The sequence below is a fragment of the Chlamydotis macqueenii genome, chromosome 14 (assembly GCF_036417535.1).
Source record: "Chlamydotis macqueenii isolate bChlMac1 chromosome 14, bChlMac1.mat, whole genome shotgun sequence".
Classification (NCBI taxonomy): Eukaryota; Metazoa; Chordata; class Aves; order Otidiformes; family Otididae; genus Chlamydotis; species Chlamydotis macqueenii.
Window position 1 is genome coordinate 7,761,417 of NC_141569.1, and position 25,118 is coordinate 7,786,534.

General features: G+C 37.2%; 1 protein-coding gene across 4 annotated transcripts in view; it reads right to left on the bottom strand.

The window, feature by feature from the left end:
- GABRA1 (gamma-aminobutyric acid type A receptor subunit alpha1) overlaps window positions 1-20,951 on the bottom strand; it is a 42,589-nt gene extending 21,638 nt beyond the window's left edge. The window contains exons 1-5 of one of the 4 annotated variants that reach the window (XM_086758571.1): window positions 20,048-20,092; window positions 19,905-19,945; window positions 17,824-17,911; window positions 13,860-13,972; window positions 4,271-4,338 (exon numbers count right to left, since the gene is read on the bottom strand). In XM_086758571.1, coding sequence (XP_086614697.1) covers window positions 4,271-4,338; window positions 13,860-13,972; window positions 17,824-17,897 — 255 coding nt within the window. In that variant the 5' untranslated portion in view covers window positions 17,898-17,911; window positions 19,905-19,945; window positions 20,048-20,092. Of the gene's footprint in view, window positions 1-4,270; window positions 4,339-13,859; window positions 13,973-17,823; window positions 17,912-19,904; window positions 19,946-20,047; window positions 20,093-20,184; window positions 20,302-20,396; window positions 20,455-20,849 lie in introns of those variants that run through there. The other 3 variants (XM_086758572.1, XM_086758573.1, XM_086758570.1) reach the window with 3 other exon arrangements.
- Window positions 20,952-25,118: the final 4,167 nt, after the last annotated feature.

A 25,118-nucleotide genomic window follows, 5' to 3' on the forward strand; every position in this document is an offset into this window, starting at 1 on the left:
TACCAGGCAGCAGGAATAAAGTTAAGAGGCACAGGGTGAAATTAAGAAAAGTATTATACAGAAAATATAGATGCATTTCAGGTGAAAATGTGAAAAACTCCTGTGGATGTATTACAGTACAATATTTTCCCAGGGAAAAATTCCACTCTAACATGAAAGTTCAGTATGGAATTATCCTATGATATTGTAATAAACATTGAAAGTAGCTATACAACACTGTTTAAAATCACACTGAATGATAGTCTTTTGGCTGAGAAACTAAACCTTTGCTGAGGTCTCCTGCCAATGGAGATGGCAAATCCTGAAATAAAGGAAATTCCTGTGTGTGAAGGCACACACAGCTGTAAGGGAAAGAGCTGCCCCAAGGAATATGTGAGTAAAGAGAAATATTCTGGAATTAGTAAGCAGCATCTCTCTGTGGCACACTCCCTTGGCTTGTGATTTTTCTTTTAACATACAACATAAGCAGTTGTGAGCTGTTTATTCTTTGTGCAACTATCAGCAAGTAAGAATGGTGATTCTTACTGGTGATGTGTTTTCCCTGGTTTTAGAGCATGAAATGCCTGAACAAATTTATTGTGAACATGGAAATGTTGCAGTTCCATGTTCCAGTGTTCTTACTTTGGGCTTGCTTGGTGTTCATTTATTTATTTATTTACATTCCAGACCTGTGAATTATTTGGGTGCATACTTAATTGTATTTCCATTTTTTTTAATAACGTGCTCAGTGAGTTGCTGGAGCCTGGATTTGTTCAGCTCCAGTGCCAGCAGCTGTGTACTTGCAGCCAACTATTTGCTTCAGAATTTTGCTGGGTCAGGGCCTTAGGTTGTACTGTGTGCAAGAGCATGTCCCAGGTGTGCAGCAGGAGAGAAGGAGGTTTAAAAAGGCAGTAGATAGCATTAAAATATTGGATTTTCTCTATATTTTACTAGCTCCAAAGAAAATTTCCTCCTACACACATGAGAAAGGTAAAAGACATGCCCAGAAGGTGACATCATTTCAGCCTGTGTGTAAGCCATTCCCTTTTTATCTCTTTCAACTGCAAAGGAGGAGGTGAGTGGGAGGTGGTACAGGCTGAGAGAATGGAGTCTGATTCTTCACTTTACACAAAGACAAAGGTTCTTATGCTGGAAAAGAGCAAGGGGTCTGAGAGATTTGATAACGGACCTGACATCACAAGGTAAAACTAAATTAAAAAGTAGCTGACAGGTCATGCCTGGCACAGACTGAATCCTTCTGTATCCCAGGCCACTGCACCATGTAGGATGAATTAATTTTGGCTGAGATTTCTCCACTCTTTAGCCTTTACTACCCACTTTAACATGTACAATAATTCTCCTCAAATGAATCTTGACAGACAGCTGATCTGTAAGATCAAGTCATCTAATACTCTGATTAGGGCTTTCTTCTACAGGACAATGTCATACAGAACAAGGGGGAACAGAAGGATTTTCTCCAAACCAGTGGAGAAAATAGCACTGGACTACATGCAAACATATGAGTAAGATGAAATTTGTAATAAGTTCTCCACAGTGGAGACTTCATTCCTTAGTGCACAGATGAAGAAAGAAGATTCCTATCTGCACTTTAGCAATAAGTTGTATGGTATTGAGTATTTATAACACTTCAACTTAAGTGTTCTCTAATTTACTCGTCTGATACCTCTCCGCAGAGAGTGTTTACTCGCAGGGTAGACAACACTGTGGTCTACATCAGATGAGCTGCTGTACAGGAAGGTAGTAAGATAGAAATTCATTCCTGAAGAGCTTACAGTACCGAAGCAGTAGGAATGAAGGTTTACCAGAAAAAAAAAAAAAATCGGTCTTTAATAAAAAAAATTAATTTTAAAATGTCTTATTCCAGGTAATATACATTTTAGAATTCACAAAAATGACAGTCCTGTGAGAATAGCCAGCTATATGTTGATTAGTTCAATCCACCATCTGAGCAAGTACGCCTGGAAACCTATGAAGTTGTTCCAAAAAAAAGATATTTTTATTTTAAAAAGTGTTTTTCTCCTGTTCATCTTTATTCACAAGTTTAAGAACAAGCCAAGACGTTTTCTTTATAGAATAACAGGTTATGTCTATGCTCCTCTTAAAAAGAGTGTATTGAGAGTGGGTAGGAACACCATGTACTCCCTGATATATCAGCCTACTATCTATGTAACTGCTTCCTTGGATTCCTGCATACAGATGGCGTAGGTATGCTGATGTCTCACTGTAGCTGTGGTTTCATAACGAGTGGCATCAGCTGCAACAGCTCATTGCCAGTTCCCAGCCACCAGCCCCAGGCTCAGACAGCAGCGCGTCCTTCCCTCAGTGTGCCATACAGCTGCTTGGGAGGCATCCCTGTCAGTAAAGCCTACAATCCAGTCTATATTTACTGTAAATCTGCTCACTGGAGCAAATTTGGGGTAGCCTTCAAATGATGGTGTCTACAACCAACCTGTAGTATGCACAGAGTACATTGCACTAAATGTATACTGAAATTAATATAAACTTCATATTCTGGTAAGCTCTTCATTTTGTCTTTCTCTCTCCGTCTCTGATTTCACACTTATTTTCTTAAGCAAACGAGTCAGCATGAGTAGGCTGCGCACATATTACTTTTCAGGGGAGGTGAGTAGGAGTTTTACACTAAGTAAGTTTCTGTAATTCCTTAGTTTTCAAAACATATGAATGCTTGCCTGTGTGTTTCTTGGTTATACACTTTACTGAGAGACTGATGAATTCTTCCTCCTGTTTAACTAAGTGAAAATCAAAAGCCAATGTGGTATAGGTTTTAAATTATTTTTAAGATTTTTTTTTTTTTTTTGGTAGCTATCGCTTATGCTATAGAAATTCAGCTGTGCCTGTTGATACCTGAAGTCAGTATTTTTTTTTTTTTCAAACAGTATTTTATTCTTCCTTAAAACCCAAATCCCATACAAATATCAGTTTGTCCTAGGAATGTCAAATTAGCTTTACCTTCTACTTAATAATTAAATCACCCAAAACTAAAAAGTGTAAGTAGATGCTGAAGTCCAAACATTGTATAGTCCCAAGTAATTCAGCAGGCCTATCAGTTACTCTGAATTTATGTCTAAATGCAGGAAAGCATCCCTGTATGTTTGTTTATGAGATTGCTATTTGTTACTGGAGTTTTCTAGCAAATCTGACTCAACATAGCAAACAACAGTTGAGCCAGCTGATGTACAGAAAACAACTCTAATAAATATAAATATAAAACAGATTTATCTACATATATCCATCACACTTGTTCATCTCCAACAAGTATCTATGTCCAGCCCAGTACTTTAAATTATGTTAATTTTCGGGAAATTAACAAGACACCTGTCTCAAATTAAACAATTGATAATTTTGTGTTAAAAAATGGAACTTGTTTCCTTTCCTGTGATTTTTTTTCTCTTTTTTTTTCATCTTCCTTTTGGTGAATGTATTTAGCTAAATGTAGCCAGCTACAAGGTTGAACTGTTTTCTTTTCTTAATTTAAATTAATGAGGATGTTTCTAGCATTCATCCTAACACAGGATCCAGCAGATAGATACTAGCAACTGCAACCAGCCTTTCCCTGTCAATAGCAACCTACATGTGAAAACTTCATTTATATGCAAAATTTAAAGTACCTTATCCTTATTTTTACACAGTTTTTAACACCTCTTAAGACCAGGGCTCACAACATCCTCATTCAGTTTGCTAAATGTCTCCATCCCCTGCAGTTATCTAGCAATTTGATTTTAATATTCATTCCATAAAGAAGTGACATTAACTCTCTCATTAATCTTATCTTTTCTTTCAGCCGCCAAGATCTAGGGAAGTCACTTACCATTGATCAGTAGCTTTTAATATAAAAATACAGGTTAGACTGTATGGATGTCACACTCTGGGCATAAGTGTTAATTGCATTTTAAGATGATGACCTTTCTCGGCAAATTGGATCAGTGATGTGCCAGGAAGGACCTGAGCGATCATTGTCAGAAGAATACGAATCCAAACCCCAATGCACTTCATAATAGATTATGTAGCAAATATAAGGTCTGTTAAAACACATTGTTAAAGTCACTGAGGCTGCTAATTTCAGGGCATTTAAATGCAGTCACAGCTAGCAGGAACAGTTACACATAAAAGCTGACAGCATTTTGGAATCAAGGGTTTAAAAAAACCCCAGCCTTAAAAGGAGTAAATAAGTTATTGCATAGGTCTTTCATTCTCCAAATTAAAAAGACAAGAGAAGATGAATGCTGTAGAAATATAGGCCATCACTTACCATATCATGGTCTGACACAGGCCCAAAACTGGTGACAAAGATGTCAGTCTTCACTTCAGTTACACGCTCTGATGAAGCAGGAAATTAGGACAGTGAGTGTCTATCAACAATCTTCATTTAGATCTAACCACCACCAATTCTCACAATAAATAGAAAAATTATTGGCTTTGATTAACCATTCTAAAATTGGTCTACAATACAGTCCTGATAATTTATGTAATTTCACAGTCAATATTGTCAGCAACAATTTTTTTTTATTACAGTGTTTCCATAGGACTTTTTTGAGACATGGCTTGTGATGCCACAGTGCAGCAGCCATGGTTCTGTTGCTGTGTAAATCTTTTCATTCTGACTAATAGATCTTCTTGTCTGACAACATAAACAGCACTGGATATTTTACACAGTACTCAAAAGTCTCACTGGGTACTCAGTATTTCTGGGCAAGCTGAATGAACGTCTCTAATAAGTAAACCTGGGCTTATGAATTACGTATTTTGTATTAAGACACAGGAACACGGAAGAAAAAGAGAGAGAGAGAATACATTATGATGTATAAAAACATAAAGATATTTTATTGGCATGAGTTAGAAATCACTGCGTTACCCTTAATTCCAATAAACAAAAAGGAGTTAAAACTTTTTCCAAATAAATATCAGCTAAACTTCTCTACTACAATTTTTTACTTATGTGTAGATGTTATAGTTTGTAAATGGTTTAGATTTCTTTTTAAATTTATATGGGCACTAACATTCAATTTCCTTTAAAATACCAAATTTGTTTTATAAGCCTCAGTGATAGATTAGAACAAAAAAAATAATTCAGAAATCTGTAACATGTACATAACACAGATTATATCTACATGCTATACTATAAAGCTAGACATCTCTGTGATTTCAAGGATGAAAATTTGCTCCCTGGCACAGTGGCCTTGGGCCCTTCAGATAAATTAACAGTTTTTGTGGTCACAAATGCTGAGTCTGAGACACCTAAAATGGTGTTGATCTCCAGAATGAACCAAAGTTCTGGCTTCTGCAGATTCAGTGTGAAGTCACTTGGAGAAACGCACAAGCTCAAACTCCCCTCTTCCTCTGCTCCCCCTCCACACATGTACACAGTATCAGTCACTTCTGAACGTATTGGTATTTTCTAGGCCACCCATCACAAAATATTCACCCAGGATGGCATATATCAAAATGACTCTGTTGATTTAAATACACCTGCAGAGTAACACCACCTGGAAGCATAAATCCAAATGGCGCTGGGTGGAGCTAACCCCATCAGCTTTCAGAATTTATGGTGATGTAAGTCTGAATACATATACTATAGTGCTATAAAACCAGCATGGGGTTTTTGGTTGACATTTCAAATGTGGAAGGAGTGATACATTTCTCAAATAACTTTAAAAAAAATGAAAAATTTGGAATATTAAAAGTAGGCCTAAAGAGAAGAGGCTAACAGAAAAGTACATGTATAGTAAGCAAAAGTCATACAGCAGGCAAAAGTTTTTTAAGACTAGGCAACGTATATATGTAGCTATCTGTATAATGGTATCTAAATATTGTAAAATAATTAAATTTAAAAACTAATTAATACAACCCTCTGATTTCAAAAGACTTAGGACTGTTTAAATATTATTTGCTCTACCTGACAAGAAAGGTCTGACAGAAGAGAAGTGAAAGAAGGCATCAAGGTTAAGCAGCCAGCAGCAATATACATTTCTGTGTCTGATGCAAAAGTTCTAATGAGAATCAGTGTTCTGCAATGCCACGTACAGGTTTTTCCCTTTCATTCAAAAAAGTGTACATGTTCTAAATATATATAAATGTAAGCAATTTAATATATAGACAAGAAAATATTTCCTTTTGTGAGACAGCAATAATCAAGATCTGATTCTACTGTCATTCCAGTAATGCACTGAATGATACTTGTATTCTGTTAGCAAGTTAATGAAAAAATTAGGTGGTAGCAAAAGTAATCTCCAGGACTCATTTAAAAAGTTAAGGGATGAAATTTCCAATGTATTATAATCACAGAAAGTAAAATACCATAATGTGGCTGAATTGCCTGATAATATTCTTTTCATTCTTTATGTCTGTGACTGAGATGGGTACAAACTACAGCGACTACTGGCAAATGCATTGGATAGGTGAAATTTCGTCATTGGCTGTCCAGTGAAATTAATGTGTGACGTTAACATTGCTTACAAGCTTTAAAACTGACTTAAAGAAATTTAAGTATTTTCTTGACATCTAGCTGGCTCTGGACTCAAAGAAGTTCACAGTGAGAATTTAGTTTTCTATTACTGGAAGAAGCATATGGTTGTCCAGAAATTACTGGGGTTGGAAGAAAAGTACTCTCTCCTTCAGCCCATCGCTTTCACAAAAAAAAAAAGACAGTTAAAGAGACTGTGGTCTTGTACGAAACAGCTGGCAGAAAAAGAGGATGGAGATTTCACAAGGTCCAGTAATACATTGCTGAATGGATTCTTTAAATTCCAGCTACTGAATCACCTTTGTTTAAGACTGAGAAACTAATATCATCATGAAACCTATTAGCCTTTTACATATTGAAAAGTGAAACTCAAATGACTCTTTAAAAGATCTTTCATGCTGCTTCCCCATCTCTCCATCTCCTTTCCATTGAGGCACTTCCACTGGTGTCATTAGGAGACAGGAGATGCTAGAAGTTCTTCAGGTGCAATGGGTTCATCCCTTAGTGGTGTAAACTCAGAGTCCCAGCTCTGAGGGAGCCTCTGTTTAACATAACATAGCTAACTCATTCACCTGGCACAAACGCAATACACTCTTTGAATTGACAGCGTATCATGTACTGGTATTCTGAATTCTAGTTCTGGGAGACATTTGGGTCATAGTAGAGAGGTTAAGGCTTAAGGAAATCACTCTGAGGACACAAAATGGAAACTAAAGGCTTTGGCAGTAAGATGGAAGATTTCCAAGGGAGTGGAGAAATGAATGATGCCTTTCATTTCTATATAACATTGAAGATAATTCAAGTGGCACGTAAGTCATAAATAATAATAGAAAATTCAGATTGTGAACTCACAAGAGGTTGTGTTATCTTCATGCTGATTGCACTTTTGCAGAGCATCTAATCCCAAGTCTCTTCAAATCGAGATAAAACCACTGTACACACCACAAAATTATTTATTTTTTCTTTGATATATACCTCATTTTCAAGAGCAATGAACACACAGAAAAAGACTAGCCTTTCCAAAGCCATATGGAAGTTTTGCAATTTTTGTTTACTGTTTTACTAATTAGATGATTCAACTGTGCTTTGTTAAGAGCTTCAGAAGCTGTGAGTCACTCCTGCACAGGACATGTGTTTACTCATACTGTTGGGATATATATTTAGAATCAAGGTTAACCGCGTTCAGTTTGCAGTTTGATTACCATGGGAAGGCTTAAATTGTGCTTCAAATTCTCAGAATGCATTTTTCAGGAACCTCAATTCCTGAGCTATATTCAAAATCTTCATGATGTCCCTAAGAACTGGAGAAAATACTGTCACTGAACAAAACAAGCTCAGGTCAGGAACTGATCAGACTTCTGAGGATAAATCCATCAGTTGTAAAGACCAGTTAACTGTATCTCTTGACTATAACACCTATCTCATGAACCAGGACTAAGTAATACAAGAATATCTGTAGAACGTGTAACAATTCCATTTAAAAAAAAAAAAAAAAAAGAAATTATTAATGACTTGCTGGTTCTGCTATAAGGCAACCATAGGATCCATGTAGTTACTGATCAGAAAAACAGCAACTGAATACTACACCGAGATGCTCTGGAAAACGGCCTCAGGCAATTGATCCACATATAGCTATGAAAGCACCAGTCAATGTCAACTACTGTAATTTTACTGTTTACAACTACTGTGTTTTGCTAATGATGCTAGTCAAACGTAAACTCTCAAAATTAATAACAATAAATATTTTTATTTAAGCTCCCAGGGAGCTTGTTATTGCTAGAATTGTGATTGGATTACAAATTGAAAACAAAATAAGAAATACAGATTTATTTAGACAGCAGGAAATAAGCCTATTTATCATAGGAAACTATAAATTAACTATTTCCCTTTCTGACCTGCAGGTATTTGAGCACAAGACTTATTTGAATTGCATATTTTTGGTGGTTTAAAGTAATTCTGTCTTTTTTGGTAATGCACTTGCTGCTCCTGCATGTCTTGTTTAAGTGTGTGCTATAATTATCAAAATGGAGAAGACTTTTCCTGTGGTTTTGAATGAAAGGAATTTAGATGCTTGTATAGCGTATGCTACTATTACTAAAAAAGGTCATGTAAACTAATCATCCTTACTGCATCTTGTGAAGTATTTTGATTGAAAAAAACACAACAAATACACTCATAAGGATTTAGTGCTGCTGCTTTTGTAAAAGTAGAGACCAAAAGGGAGAACAGCAAGCTGTCCTGTAATTACCCAGTCTGCACTGCTGTGAAGGTTCATCGAGAGCTGTGCGGTGTCATGGCAGCTCTTCCCATGCCAATCGAGACCTCAAAGCTGCTTGTATCCTCCCTAACTCCCTACTGTTTTATTAAATACATTTTCCCAGAGTCTTCTACGGATTGTTACAGTTGTCTTTACATCATTGTGGTGGCTAGAGTGGAAAAAGACCCAAATCAGCCCTTTCAGTTGTTTTAGACTTAAGTACAACATCTAGTCCTTCTGTACTTACAGAATTATGTGTAGAGGTCCAGTATAAGACTCTCTTTTCATTTAGAGTAAAACATTTATGTTTAACTAAATTTTTGTTACATATACAGAGCAAACTCATATTTTCCCTAAACTTCAAGTTGGCTCAAATGAGTTCAAATCCAACAATTTCCACTGGGACCTCAATCACCAAGAGGGTAAATTTATCATACACGTATAGATAATGTTCCCATAAAACTGAATTTTAAAACTTAATTAACATAATACTGTCAGGTTTATTTTCCATCACTTTAAATATAAGCACTTTTTGGAAGTAATGAATTGCCTGAAAGGGACTGACACTTCACTTAAGGACAGTCACACTCAATTTTGATAAACATCACACAGGAGAGACCAACAAATACCTTTTACTAATAGCATAAAACAAGTATAGTTCTGTTCAGTACTAGAGTAATATTGATAATCTACTTAGGATGATCTAATGAGCATTCAACCTAACTATAAAAGCAAATTTCATTTAGAAAGATTCTGGTCTGTCTAATCAAACCCAGTTTTGTTCTTCTTAGTTCTGTATTGAACAGCCTCTCCCTCTCAAAGGGATAAAACACATTTACAATTATTCTAAGTTAAAAGATCACAGACCATGTGATATCCTACTAGTTTTACAGAGGGGATGTGTGCACTGCAATGGTGATAGTCTCAAAAAAAAAATATGCAGCTGCATCTGATTTCATGTTAATGAACCTCAGTGCCAGGTACAAACAACTGTCATGTGTAAGTCTGCCCTCTCTCCACAGTGTCATCCCAGGGCTCATCTCTATTCCCCACATAAAGATCACCAAGAACAAAAGGTAATGGCATATCCATTTATCTAAGGAACTTATTTTTTTTCCACCATTTTTTGTTGCCTTTCGATTTTTTTAACTCCTGTAGATACAGTGGTTTACTAGGAGAGGTCATCAAACATTGAGGTGAATTTTCCTCTTCATTTGTTTCCTTTCCAGCACTATCTGATCTTTTATTTTGTTCAGGATTGTGTATTTGAAAAGAGAACAGCATCTTTATTATTTAGCCTACTTTTGATCACCTCTACTTCTAGGATCCAGATAGCTGCCACCGAAAATTACGCTATTACCTAAATGACTTCACTATTTATGTTTTCCCTTAATGTCTAACATGGTTTGCTCTTTTTCAGCTTCAATATGTTACTCTGCAATTTCTCCTCCTTGCTTTTTGTAAATTATTATCCTCTCACAGAGTTAATAGGTGTCCTCTAGCGTGATTCAGAATGTTTTTACATTCATTTTGAAAGTTTTACTTTCCAGGTACAAATAACTGTAAACATAGTTATTTTGTCCATGTTTATGGATGGGTATAACAGATGCTATTTCCAAGCAATGTCTGACTAAGTGACTATGCCCACATATGAAGGAGGTAAACATCTAAATAACATAATTTATATCAATAATTATTGATAAGAGGTGCAAATGTGCCAACACATAACATAGTGCTGCATGTTTCTTTTAAAGAAAAATCAGATTAATTTTAGCTATGATGCCATTTTTAAAATAATGAGCATATGCAATCACTGTAATTTTTCTTCGTGGGTCACCTACTCAATTTTTTTTTATATTCTTGTTAATGAGAAATAATTCCATCTTTGTTTAACAGCAAAATGCTCAGAGTTATTAACTTAATTTCAGATATGGCCTTACTGGGTTATCTAACAAATAATAATTTTCATTCTCACACTCTTTCTGGAGCAAATGTGTTTTTTAGATTTTTCTTTTGAAGTGATACCTCAAAAAGAATATCTAAAAAAAGGAAAGGGAGGAGGATTTAACATTGATCTAGCACTGATTCCATGCATGCTGAAAGATGGATTTAAAATTCACCACCTCTAAATTTTTCGTTATCTTAATGCTCCACCTTTTATCTTTTTTTATTCTGTTCATGCACAGAACTATGTTTTCTGTAGGTGTATATATTTGAAAGACTACACTACAGAAGCAGAGGTTGTACAGGGATAAATTGGGAGTTTTCTACAATATTTTGCTTCCTGTAGAAGAAAGTAAGTGTACCACGCAATATTTTATTTCATCTACTGTTTCTCAGAAGGCATAGAAAGAACAGGATAGACGATTTTGTATAATTGGAAGAGTGGTATAGTGTAATCAGTGGTACAAAGATTTACATTGTGCCTAACAGCATAAAATTTATCAACATAACATACATGTTTGAGAGTCTCTTAAATTCTCTGATAGCTACATCAGAGTTAATATGGAATGAGTGAGTTTTAGACCTAATTCTATATATCTTAAAATACTGTTATATTGGTAGCTTTCTTAACTTTTTATCTAGAGTAGATAAAAATCATGTTCTGATTAAAATACTCAGTAAGAAGTCATCACTGAAGTTGGGAAGAAAAATAAAATCACTGTTTTCATATACATTTTTAAATTGCCAGCAACAGATCATGCTATAATGGAAGGTTATTGAACTTCCAACTCCAAAAACCATGCTATATGTGGTATATTGATTTAGATTTCTGACTGGATACTGTTATGCATAGAACATTTTGGAATACATTTCCCTTTTATAAGAATTGTCTAAATCAAATGTGTCAAAACTGAGTCATCTTGAGGTTCTTAGATCATATTTAGATACTTCAGTAAGAAGATTTTGCAGAAGTGAATTTCAAAATTTCTGGGCAAACCCTTTATTATAAATTGGTATAAGAATTTAAAACATTGGCCGAGATATTTGTCCCTGGTTTTTGAAATTTATGATTTATATCTTTTGAATAAAGCATTATACAACAGTCAAAAGAGTAAAGCTACTTCTTACTATATTTGAATTTAAACATTAATTTACTACTCACAATTTAATCAGATGTGGGTTTTTTAAAAAGCCTGGTAGTCTAAGTTCTAGTATTCAAAGCTGACAAATATAACAGATAAATTTACTCTGCTGAACTAACATCATGAAACTATAATGCACTGAGCAACAGGGAAATTGTGATAGTCAAGGTTCAGGCAAGGAACATGCAAGGTACCTTGCCTTGTAAGGCAAGGTACAGGCAGGAACATACAACACAACTTGAAAAAGGAGGGAAGCAAAGATTATTTAAACTACTCTAACTCTTGGTTAGAGAAACTACTGTAATCCTGCCTTCCCCGCACTCCATATTTCCCGTGCTCCACTCATTTTCCTTTTTAACAGTGATGCAAATGGCTATTAAAGTTTATTAAGAGACTCATTTCCTCCTATAGAAGCAGTTACATTAAACAATCTCTCTTTCAGGAGTAAATCTGAACTGGACTGGATGATCTTTTCATGAGGTATGCAGACTTGTTCTCGCAGTACAGCTGTGAAGTCTGGCCTCAAAAACATGAACTCACATATATATAAGACTCTATACTAATGTGCTTAGTTCTCTAAATTGCAATACAGAAAGTGAGAGAAAATCCTTTCCCTGCATCTCCCTTTGTTTTTCTTCTAGTAACTGTTAATCAAATCATAATAGCCACAAAACTCATATAACAAATCATTATATGCTCAGATTTTTCCTGAAGACATGTACCAGCCTCTACATAGTTTACAGAGTTTCATTTATTCATTGCTTTCTCTGCTGTGTTTATTTACTGTGATATAGTAACTGGCCGAACTGTACAGTTGCAGCAATCAAAGATTAACGAGCATTTATTTCTACACTAGTCTAAGGGTTTACGAGTAAGCAGGTGAAAGTACTGGTAGGTAAAAGTAAAAAGCAATTCTTATTTTGTTGTGTATTATCTGAAAATCCACACAAAAAATTACTGACCACAAGCCATTCTAAACATGTTAATTAACACTTTATAAACAGAATTTTGTCTTTAGCCATTTCTTGAAGTCAGTGAAGTCAAACCATTGAAGAATTTGGCTCACAATTCAAGAACTGTTGCAAGATGGTAGCCTCAAACCACATAATAAGCTTATTCTTAATTACCTTCTACAGAAGATGGTATAAGAATTCTTAACATAATACCTTATTCTTCTTATTATGCTGTTCCTTTGAGAGCTGTTATATGAAAACAGGTTGACTATACTTTGTGGCGTAGGTTTCTTTGTTTTGTTTTACCTGATGATTCAAAAAAAAAAAAAAAAAAAAAAAAGGCATCTGAAAGAAGTAAAACCAAACTTTCCATGCACTGGAAAGAACAGATTTGTGCCTGTATGTTTATAACTTTTGTGTTTGTGATCAACGAGCTTTTAAGACCCTAATTTGGGATCGTGTCACAGTAGAACAACTCAAAGAGTGAATGTAAGGATGCTGATAAAGCCTAGGCTTTGTAACAATGTTTTTATAAAGATGTAATTGCTATGTGGTTTTGTACCTTTTTATGGCTTCAGCATCAAAAGCAGAAGAAAGACATTTTTACTAAGCTTTACAGAAACAAATCCTGACATACCTAACTAGAAAAAAAAAATCTTACAAACTTCTCTGAGACTTTTATGACTGAAGTTGATTGATCCTTCTACTTTCAAAACTAAATCCTCTCATGAAGACAGTCATATCACACAGATGTGCTGTTTAGGGCTGATTCATAAACTTGTCATTTGTCAGGTCACGGGCCACATTTTGTTATCTCTTATTCTTCATGTATTAAAGTTTTAATAAGTATTCAAAGGTCTTCTTGAATTGCGAACCATCTTCTCCTTTTGGGTATAAGTGTGAGAAAACAGTATACGAAAGACAGAAAGCATTGCATTTAAAAAAAAAAAAGATATTACATATCAGTATTATTTAATGTTTATATCTAAAGAGAATTAAAACAAGTATATCATGGAAAAAATAACATTGTTGTAACTGGTTTTTATCTAACAGATAACTTTGAAAATTATAATACAACACACCTCCCAGTCCTGGTCTCAAGCGGTTATCATATCCATCCAGCAGACGATCCAATATTCTGGTAAATACTGTGGTGTTGTCTTTAAGTTCATCTTGTGACGAGGTTTGTCCGTAGCTGAAATACAGAACGGTTAACACTGAAAAAGAGTAATCCACCAATAACCTTACAAAACAGTAATTCCCAAATCTGTTTAATCTTGCTTATACTGCTTTATGGCCACAAAATCTCCTCCATAGAACAAGATTGTCATGCTTGATAGGGTTTTCTCACCTAAACATTTTCTTCTTAAATTGTACTTTTTTTCTTTTTTTGTAAAATTGTAGAAAAATCAGTACCTGTCTATAAATGGTGAGCAAATAGAATGTCAGTTCCTTAATGTTTATCTCGTTATTCATTAATGTTTATCATGTTCTAATACGTGTGTTCCTCGGTAAAAGGCTCATTTGTCAGCAAAGGATAACGTCTTTAATTCATAAGAGTTAAAAAGGATTTGCATACAAAGAAAGATATAATAACTCAGAACACTGACATTTAACTACTGAAAATAAATGTTAAACCAAAGATAAAACAAAAAGATATATCTTCTTTATGAATATAGAAGTAAATCAAATGAGTGTGCATTTTCATAGATCACTATATAATTTTGCTTTATTTTATTTCCCATTTTCCTTCAGCAATTAGATTTGGAGGAATACCGTCAACTTTTCCTTACAAGTGTCTAACGTAACCATCTGTTGATATGGAAATCTCTCATGTCTATAAAGCTTCACTTACAGATCCCTAATCTATATAATACATATACAGATAGTATAATACATACAGATAATCCCTCATCTAACTCAGCCAAAGGTCCTGAAATGTTGCTTGAACAAGGGTTAAATTAAAGTCTTTGAACTCAGCTACCAGAATCTTACATCCATCAATACAAATCAGAATTAAATCCTTGGGCTCAGTGGTTTCTGTCTGCTGTAGATGACAGCAGAATCAATCTTTTCCTTAAATCTGAAACCTTTACCAAATACCTTGTCATAGATGATTCCCTTAATCGTAGATTACAGTGTTCTTAGAGCCAAACCCAGTATCCTTTTTTTTTTTTTTTCATTCATTGCTGGGAAGACTTCCATTATAAACATGTGTAGTCATCATGACTAAAAGTAAAAAAACCTGCTTTGCAAAACATCACATTTATCGCATACCTTGCTACTGCACTGGATAAACAGCTCAGTGTCAAAAACTTTTGTTAGAATTTCATCTAGTCACAGAAATGTTTCTTCTGTTGGGTAGCTTGTTATCCATACAGCTACAGCGATGTGCGGGTCTCAGCGCTCTCTCTGCCAGTTGTTCCTGCCCTAACCCGCAAAGACCCTCTTAGGAGGAATATAGTGTGACATTAGATGATCTGGTTCTACTGAGATACCTACAAAACTATTTTCTGTAAGCTGCATCAGTCAAACATCCTTTGTGTATCCCACACGTATATTCCACTTGCATCAAATACAGAGAGAAGGAGGAAAGATATCCTGAATATAGGTACTCTCGAAATGCTTCTAAGTTACTTTGCAGTACAGGTTTGAATAAATACCTCTACAAATTTAAATGAGTTTCAGAACTGATGTTCACAGAAGTTTTACCAACTTTGTTTTATTTCAATAGGATGTCACTTTGTAGAGAACAGTTTTCAGGGTTTTTTAACGTGTCTAAATCACTGTTTCTAATGAAGAAGACAAAATCCTTTAACAGTTTTAAAAAACACTATTAATTTCCTCTAGCTGTATCATACAATTTCACTTAATAAAAAATAGGTTGATTCCTTTTTCATACCTACACTTGCATTTTAAGTCACAGACAATAATAATTTTTCTTTTACATTTCCTGTATGTTACCAAATAACAAGTTCTCCTCCTGTCTTCAGTGAGCATTATCTTTCAAAAGATCATTCTTTATACACCTTCTGTAGAATTGCAACACAGGATTTTTCACTGGATTAAATTTTATATTAACACTCTTTGTCAGTAAACAAGCTGCTGTACATATATATCTCAAGGATAGCAGAAGGTCATCAGGATTAAGGTGGCAGAAGGATATAAAAACACTTCAGAAATTTTAGTGGTAGATAAATAAGTATGTTTGCAGAAGAGGCATCAGAAGGGTGGACTAGTGGCAGTGCAGTCGGGAAGGATGCAATACAATACACCGCTTCCATTCTGGTGTCGCATTTGTCGGTACCCTTACCTGTTCTTCCACCATTTTATCAGAGGTAAAAAGCACCGTTAAGGCTGGTTTTAACTGACAGATGGTCACAACAGGAAGAATGTGAACATTTGTGTATCTGTAAAGCATACTGTAACTCCAGAGGCATTGTAATTTTTCATTCAAAACACACATATTAAAATAGTCCTAATGCTGTTTTTTTATGACAAGAAGAATGATATGGAAAGACTGTGTCTTTCTGTATGACAGACACTATCTCATTAATTGTTTGGCTTTTATCATAAAGCATTAAGAGCACTCAGAAAAAAAAAAAGGCAAGGGAAGTTACTGTGACAAAATGGCTTTAGAAACATATTTCATGTAAGGTGTGTACGTTTTGAGGAAAAAGTGACTGTATGCGATTCTGTTTCCATATTAAACCACAGTATAATAAAAAACTGTGCACTAACTCCATCTACAGGTCATTATAATAGTGACACACTATGTAATTTTTAAACACTAGTCCAATGCGTTTTAATTCTCACTTTAAGAATGCACATGCACACGTTACAAATATAGTAAATATATGTACATATATATGTAAACATATCTATATAATAAACATGTTTTCACAAAATTCTCTAGCTAGGCCAGATGAAGTACTTCATGAACACTAAATTTCACCTTTCTTAATATATTATCAAAATAGAGGTATTTCTTCTAAAATGTCATGTTTATTCAATATAGCAATTGTAACATGAATCACTCGCTTTTATTATTTTTTTTTTTCAGAGGAAACACTTGTGCAGATGAACCTTTGCCCACTCCACTCTATTTAAAATCTTAAAGGTAGCTAGAGGGTAAGTTTATCTAGAGCTGCGAATGTATGAGGAGACACTATGGAGATCAAGGCACAAACGCATCTTTTAGGGATCACTATTGACAGTATGAAATTTCTACTGCTTTTTGGTCTTTAGGTAGCACTATTGACAGGACAGCAATAATTTTTGAAATACAGAAATGTATCTGTCAGTGTTCTTAAACACTTTTACTAAATTTTGAAATGCACAGTACTTCAAGTACAGTCCAGACTGGTTTATGGTCTTTAGTTAACCTACTAGTTGTTAGGTGAGGTGTTGTATGATTACAAATTGTTTTTAATACTAACACTATTTTTAGATTATGACCTCAACATCTATTTCACAAACATTCAGGGCAGCATGGTCTTTCAAACATAACCTGTTATGGGGTTTGAGCTTACAAATTCTTCTTCATGCAAGCAGTCTCCCTTCACCAGGACGGTCTACTTTGGGTTTGCAAAAACAGCTACTAAGTTAGGACACAATCCTGACCAACCAAGAAGATAAAGTTTTGCCTCTGCTTTCATGGACAATAAAGTTACTAAATAACACTTAACTGAAATTAAAAAAAACTTAATTACACTTTTTTTTTCCCCCTCTAAAGAAACTTTTATTTCTGAGCAGTCATTATATAAGAGTAGAAAGGATTGCACAGGTGTTTAAGAGGTAGTTTAGTTTCAATTTGTTTCAGAAAGCTTTTGCTTTTTTTCCTTCACAATATTGAAAAAATTATGTTATGCAAGCAAATTGTAGCTTTCTTTCAGTCTTCTCTTAGATTTAGCTGGGATTTGAACAGGGATTAACTTCCCCCGATACACTCAGTAGTAGTGCAGCCCATGCAGTATTTGTCTTATGCTGCTATATTAAATTAAAGGTTCCTAAAATATGTTGGTGCATTTAAAAATATCTCCCCACCTTCTTTCAGTCAGTGCATTCAGGAGGAGGCTCCAGGCCCAGAGGCAGTCACAGAGCACCAGGAGTCTCTTCATGGTGGGCTCTGAAACTAGAAAGAAAATAATCTCAGCATCCCCTACATTAAAACAGGTACTGTGGAAAAAAATGTCTGATTTTGGAGACTTTTGCAGAATAATTTGATGTCAGGCAATGACCTCACAACACTATAGCTCATGTCATTTGCAATAAGGGGGCATGGCCTTGGCTGTTCTCCTGTTTACTTCGTACTTTTAGACACAGAGGCTTAGGGTGGGATTTATTTTACCGCAAAGGTGTATTCTTGTTTGCATTGTTCTTGAACTTTAACAAAAACAGTTCTGAGTTAAAGCTGCTGTCCCCAAACTCTGTGGCAATTCTTACTCCATTTCCTCCTGCATTGAAACTGTGACAAGGCACCTCCACAACATTTCCAGATAACCAAGTGTAATTGTTTTTTGTTTGACTTGAACCAGCCTGAGTAGTTCCAAACCTCCTGGAAGATGTCAGTGTGTGGTAGTGTGAATGCGGAGAGCGGCCACTGCCACTGCTTTACTTTGAGGTGATGGAAGCAACTTTCTTCTACAGATATTATGGTTTGTCATCTTCTCTGAAATATTAGCATCAGAGAAGAGGTTAAAAGGTCAGATTCTGACTCTGTGGTCTGCTGCTACATATGCACACTAACTTTTTTGTTAGGCTAAAGGAAATAATTCATAATCAAACCATGTGCTAACAACCTAGCCACCTTCTCTTAAACCTCTGCCAGCCTCTGATTGCTGCTAGGAAATGTTTCTGCATTAGTAGCCTTCTCCTTCTCTCCGAATGTCTCCTCTCCTCTCTCCAGACTTCAGTGAGTTACTCTCAGTTTGCCTTTGAGTAAACAGTAACAGAACTCAGAAGGTTTCTTTCACTTTGTAATAAACCTTAAAATACAAAGTTAGCCAATATTTGTGGAATGGGTGTTCCACATTCAAATGATTGCCCAGGAGCTGCTGCATGTCCCTTACATATCTATACACTGTCTGCTGGAATCCAATTGCTTTTTAGTATTCATTACATTAAATAAGGTCAACAAAATACGAAGCCTGTGTTTTTCCCCAACAGTGAATTGGAGAGTTTTTTTTTTTTTTAAATGCCTGACAGAATGAAGCACTGCATCTGGCAATGTTGTTATACTTTAAATAAAGCTACCCCAATGTACTGCACACTCTCAGGGACAATTTAAATTGATAAAAGATGATTACATAGTGGTATGTAAGCAATGAGATATAATTAATGCGTTTATAGCCGAACGATAGGTAGATGAGCATTGAGTGGGGCTGAGCTGATCTAACTGGGTAGGAAGGAGCTGGATGTGGCAGGAGAGCGTGGCTAAAGATCTTCAGGGACCAGACTGCATCTTAACTTGCCCTGTGCTCAGCCCCCTTACAGAGGCAAAGGCAACATCTGTGGCCTCAAAAATTGCTTTCTCCCGGTCCTGCCAACTTCCGCCTTTGCAAAAGGCTCCTCGGGATAAAGAACGCCAAGTGAATTATTCTGAACTATCTTGATCTGTTGAGCTCCACGTCTGCACCCCCTCCCAACACTACCTCCCTCTTCAATAAACCCATACAGGCACTAGAAATCCTGGAGAAGGAAAGTTTCTTGCAGCTGGACAAAGCAAATGTTAACAAAGCTTTTCAAGGAGCGTTAACTGCCAGCAGCCCCCAGACCCTGACCTCCCCCAGCCCGCACCGCCTGTGAAACCAGCTCTGGTTTTCCCATTCAAAATGGGAGAAAGAGCCACGCTTCTGGGAGAATTTCAGCAGCGCCCACTGGAGAGGGGGGAAAAAAAAAAAAATAAAAAATAAAAAAAAGGAGGGGGTAAAGAAGGGGCATCTTGATGCATTTTTGACCCCCGGCGAGACATTTGCCCATCTCCGAGGCGCAAATCGAGACTTGTTTTTCTCCCGGCATTTCAACTTTGTATTTCCCCCTCACCCTGAGAACGCCACCCCTCCCACCGCCTCCCGCGGAAAAAAAAAAAAAAAAGAAAAAAGAAAAAAAAAAAGCAGCCCCCAAACCTGAAAACCTTTTCCAAGCGACTGGTGGAAATCAGTCCACGCTACAAAAATAAATAAATAAGATTAATTCAAATGCCCATCGATCGCTGCGGATTTTCAAGCTGGAGGAATAGGGAAAAAAATTCTCACCGACCCGCCGGTACCTGCGGAGCGAGGGGAGAGGAGCCGGCTGCGCGCCTGGACGCGGTGCCCGCAGCCGGGAGCGTCCGGCGGTGTGCGAGGGTGTGTGTGTGTGTGTGCGCGGGTGTGCGCGCGGGTGCGAGCGAGCAGCCGCCCTTACCGGAGCCCCTCGGGCGCGAGTCCGCGGCGGCGCTGCCCGGCTCTGCCGGGGGTGCCCTCCCGCCCGCGCGGCGCGGAGGCTGCGCGGCTCCGGCTCCCCCGTTCACTCCGCCTCGGCCATCGCCGCCGCTGCTCCGCTCCTCCGCCTTTAGCACCCAAATTTCTCTTCCCGAGATTCCGGCCGCCGCGGTACAACAAAAGCTTTCTCTTTACCAAGACAGTAGTAATACGTCCCAGGGTAAACCGGATGTGAAATAGGCTGTGACTTCATGCCAGAGAGATTTTATTTTAGAAAGGAAGGTGGTACCAAGCTCTCATCTAGAGACCAATCCGCCCATTTTTTTTATATGCAGCACAATTTAACTTCCAGTGCTCTCGCCCTAATCCCTTTCTCTCTGGCTGCAGACTCAAATCCTTCCACAATCCGCAGCGTTATTATTATTTGGGGGGAGGCTGCACGGCTGGGGGGAGGCTGCGCGGGGAACCTTCGGACACTCGCAGTTCACAAAACACTCCGGTTTAAGGGTCGAACGTTAAAAACCTCACCCATCTGCGTTAGAGTTCGATCTCTGATCGAATATTTAATCGCGGCATAAATATGAACGAAGGCGAGCGAGGCACGGAGAGATGCAGCAGCAGGCGTGTGTGCCCGTAGGCTGTACGTACCTATAGAGCCCGGGCGGCAGCCTATGGACGTAGCCAGTCGGGAACAGAGATGCTGTGCAAGCCTAATTAAAGGCAGGTAACACGCGTTTTGGGCGAGACCCGTAGGAAGTCGGCTCCCGGACCGGCGGGTTCTCCCCTGCTTTCCCACGCCTTTTGTCCGTGGGTGCCACGCTTGCCCGCAGCGGCCGCAGGGCTCTGCCGAGGGCCGTGCCGGGGGGTTCCCGGCCCCTGCCCCCGCTGCAGGGGGGTGGCAAAGCCCCGCCGGAGCCCGCGGCGGGACGGGTGCTCCCAGCTGCCCCCTCGGGACACGCGTGACGGCCCGGCTCTGGCCCACCTGTGGTGGCCGAGGGAAACAGTTCTGCTTGAAGTGAACGTCAGTACAGCCCCTCACCCCCCTACCAGCGGCCGTCCTCTCCTCAGGTGTGAGCGAGCTCGGCGTGTGCTGATACTTCTGCGGAGAAACGAGGAGAAAGTTGGACGCATCAGGTAGGGAGAGGTGTCGGGTACGCAGCCGCTCACCTGCCCACCATCCCTTTAGCTCCAGGCACCTTTCACCAGCTCCACGCCTTCTGCACAAATGTCAGGCACTGCTGACTGCCACAGACACAGCATGGTCAGCTGGCTTATCTGGGTTTAGTGCAAAGATAAAATGACCTCCTCAGTCACCAGTATCTGTTACTTACAAAGCACTACCAGCATCCATGGGCTGGAAAAAATCCTTACCTCATAAGCACCTACTGGACTTCAAACAGTGTCTACTTTCCCTCTTCCCTTCTCAATGCCTGATCCAATTTCTGTTCCTTCCTATGATGCTACTCCAAGGGAGGCCAAAGTCCAAATATTTTGTCAGAGATAACATGAATTGGTACCCTATGTTACAGTTAAACTATCTGTTGCAAGCTTTATCCAGATTTTCAAATCAAATATTGCACATTCGACACAACCTCATGAAATACATGATTTGTTTGTAACAGCGTGAGAAGGATTTGATGTGACCCAACAAACCAATGACATTCATAGCTGATGCTGGCAGTCACTTCCAAGGTGGCAGTCATTTTGGATAAGTGCCTGACTTACAGCAGTCTAAGCGCTGCAATGATTTCCCTAAGCAGAAGGAAAATAGAAATTTTGTTTGTTGAAGTCCCCTAGTGCACCAAGTTCACCCAGTCATTGTGATCAGCATTAAATAGCCACAGGTTATTTTAAAGACTTGCAGTGGACTTTTTGCTTAATTTCCTGATATTTCCAGTGTAGTTCATCTCATTTTGATCCAAGGTTGTTAGCAGTGCACAGAAAAATAGGGAACAGATAAACCTACTGACTTCCCAAGGGAATTATAGTGACTTTTCAAATCACTAGCATGTAAACACACTCTTAGTGGCTAGAGGTCTTTTCCAAACTTGCAATGTTTCCACCTTCATTTTCTCTTAGGGAACATAGTTTACTATATTTTTATCCTTGTACTGAAGCATGAGAGAGTTTTGTTTAAGCAACAAGTAAGTTGAGGTCCTCAGCTGAGTGTACAAAAAAAAAAAAAACCACAAGGGACTTTTATTAAAGTACATGGGCAATGTGTGGCTGTAAAATCACAGAGATTCCTTGCCCTGTCACTAGGGAGTTAATTATATTATCTGCAATGATCTTAAAACTATTTTTTCTAAGTGAATAATATTTGTTTGGAAAAATAAATAAAATATTTGACATAGCTCCAGTATTTCATTTTCCCCTAAATTTCTCATGATCAGAGACATTATAAGTACATTTGCTGTATATGTGTGTCTGTGATAGGTAGCTAGCCAGAGAGATGGGCTGAAAAGCGAATGGTTGAATGGCTGGAGGTTCAGGTACCTCAGTGCACTAAAATCTGAGCAAGTGGGCAGCTCAGGTAGTTACAGAGCCAATGAGACACACTCTTGCATCCTATTTTTTTCTTCTTGACTTATTTCAATTAATATATAAATAGTGGCAACCATTTTCATTTTAGTAAAGTGTCAAGGGTCACACAGGATGGTCTTTGCTTCCATGGACACAACTGCTGCTTGCCAAAGGATAATATGTTTTTCTGAGTTCTCCCTGGGTAAAAATATTGAGCTAAAATTGGAAGTTGCTCATTCTCTCTCTAATTCTCATCTGCTGAGAAAGTAGGACAAAACTATTTTTCCTCCATGGCTGAGATTCCTGTCCATCAGTGCTCACACGTAACCCAGATTTCCCGTTTCTCTTCAAGGGCTGTTATCACAGTTATCATGCCATTCCATAGTAAACGCTGGAAATAATTGGATGTAATCAAACAAATAGGCTGTTTTATGATGGATTGTGGTAACAAAATAATTGACTTTTAAGGAATAAAAAACTATAAAAGAAATAATCTAGTCTTTTAAAGACAAATATAATTTGTTGCTTTTTCGAAGAACAAGTGCTAAGTGAGAGATACACATCTTGTAATTCTTACTTTTTCCTTTTCCCATCCAAAGTCCACTGACCTAATCCAAACACCACTGAGGGTAATGCGTTTATCAAACCTCTCTCGGTGGGTTTCAAGCACCCAGCTTAAGAGGATATCTTTTAAAATCTCAAGCTTTATATAGGAATGTGTATACTATCAGTGAGTTTTAGGGTCGTAGCACTTCATTCCTGAATGAATTGTTCACATGAGAAATGGAAGATGCGTTTCAACTTAATGTCTCCAAGTGATTCAGTTTTAGGTGATGTGCATCTCACCACATGGTTTTACAGTCACATTTGGAAAATGAAGATGTTAAGAAGATCTGTTTTTTTTTCAAGCAAGGTTTATGATTCTGTAAAGTTTTCCGAAAGATGCTAAGTCATTCATGTTACAAGGCAGTGTAGAGCTAAATCCTTTAAAAACACTATTATTAAATCTAAACACTCAGCCAAAATGAACTTGGCACAGCTACTGTGTGCCACGCTTTGAACCTTGATGTTAGCGCCAGCGATTAGTAGCGATGAAGTTAAACTAATTGAATCATATAAAATAAATATATTAAATGATGGATTAAAATGGACATAGAGAAAGATTTTTAAAGTAGTTAGAACTATATTTGCTTTTGAATTTCTAGTAAACACTTTTTGAAATACTGCCTATTCCTGAAGTGCCTACATCCTCTCTCTGTACACATACACATAACACGTATACAGAGTATTTATGTAAGTCACTAGGGGAGAATTAGGTTTTTTTTCGGTGCTGTGTTTTTTGGCGTGTTCTTTGTGTGTACAAAATATACATATTTTTTCTTTTAGTTTGGGAGCATATATAAAACAACTAAAATTCCACAGCAGAATGCTTTGACACAATGTGTCCTGAATAGCCAAGGGATTTGAATAAAGCAAATGAAACTCAGAGATTTACTGGCAAACAGCAGATCAGATAAAGAATTAAAACAGAAAGACCATCTGCTCCAAAGCTTTGAACTCTGTTATTTACAAGTCCTACTCATGTGATTAAATGGAAATATTTTGTTAAATATGTTATTTGAATTTGATTTCTAATTTAAAGTGTTTCAAAAATATATTGAAAAGTAGCTATTGACCCTTTGGTAGACACAAAAAAATACAGTTGCTTAACTTTTTTTTTTTCCTTTAATTTAGAGCCACAGTTAAGAAAACAGGACATAGAATCGTCAGCTAGTGTTTTTTTTAAAAGGCAAGTGATGATATTAAAAAAAGTTCACTCTTATTATACCTCTTGCATTTTATGGTTAGGTTCTACCCATTGCCTCTTTCCTCTTAAAAAAAAAAAAAAAAAAAAAAAAAAAAAGTAGAACCAGAACTTCCAGGGAAATACAAATTAGAATCTTCATGAAAACAAGTTGTACTGTTTTCAAAGAGTCAATCTGAGACACAATGCCCATTAAAGACACATGAATGTTCTTTCTAGATCTGTGTTCAAAACTGAAAGTGATGCTTCTTTGAACCTATTATCTATTAAAAATGGAATAAAGATGTAAAATAGCTGATGCCCAGCAACTTAGATATGATGATTGTCTCTTGTTTTTAAAGTCTCCAAATACAGTATTTCTAATGGAAAACTCAATTACTTGCAAGTTTCTCAGACTTTCTAATTCACAGAGACAATAAATTATTATGCCTTGCCACACTGTTGCCAAACATTACCACGAGATTAAACCTGTAAAACTGGAAATGAAGGATTCTTTCCTGGATAATAATAGAATGTCTTGCCTGGTCAGAAAGGAAGAATGGGGTAATAATCTGTTTACTAAAAAAATCACTGTGGAATTAATGAAAACT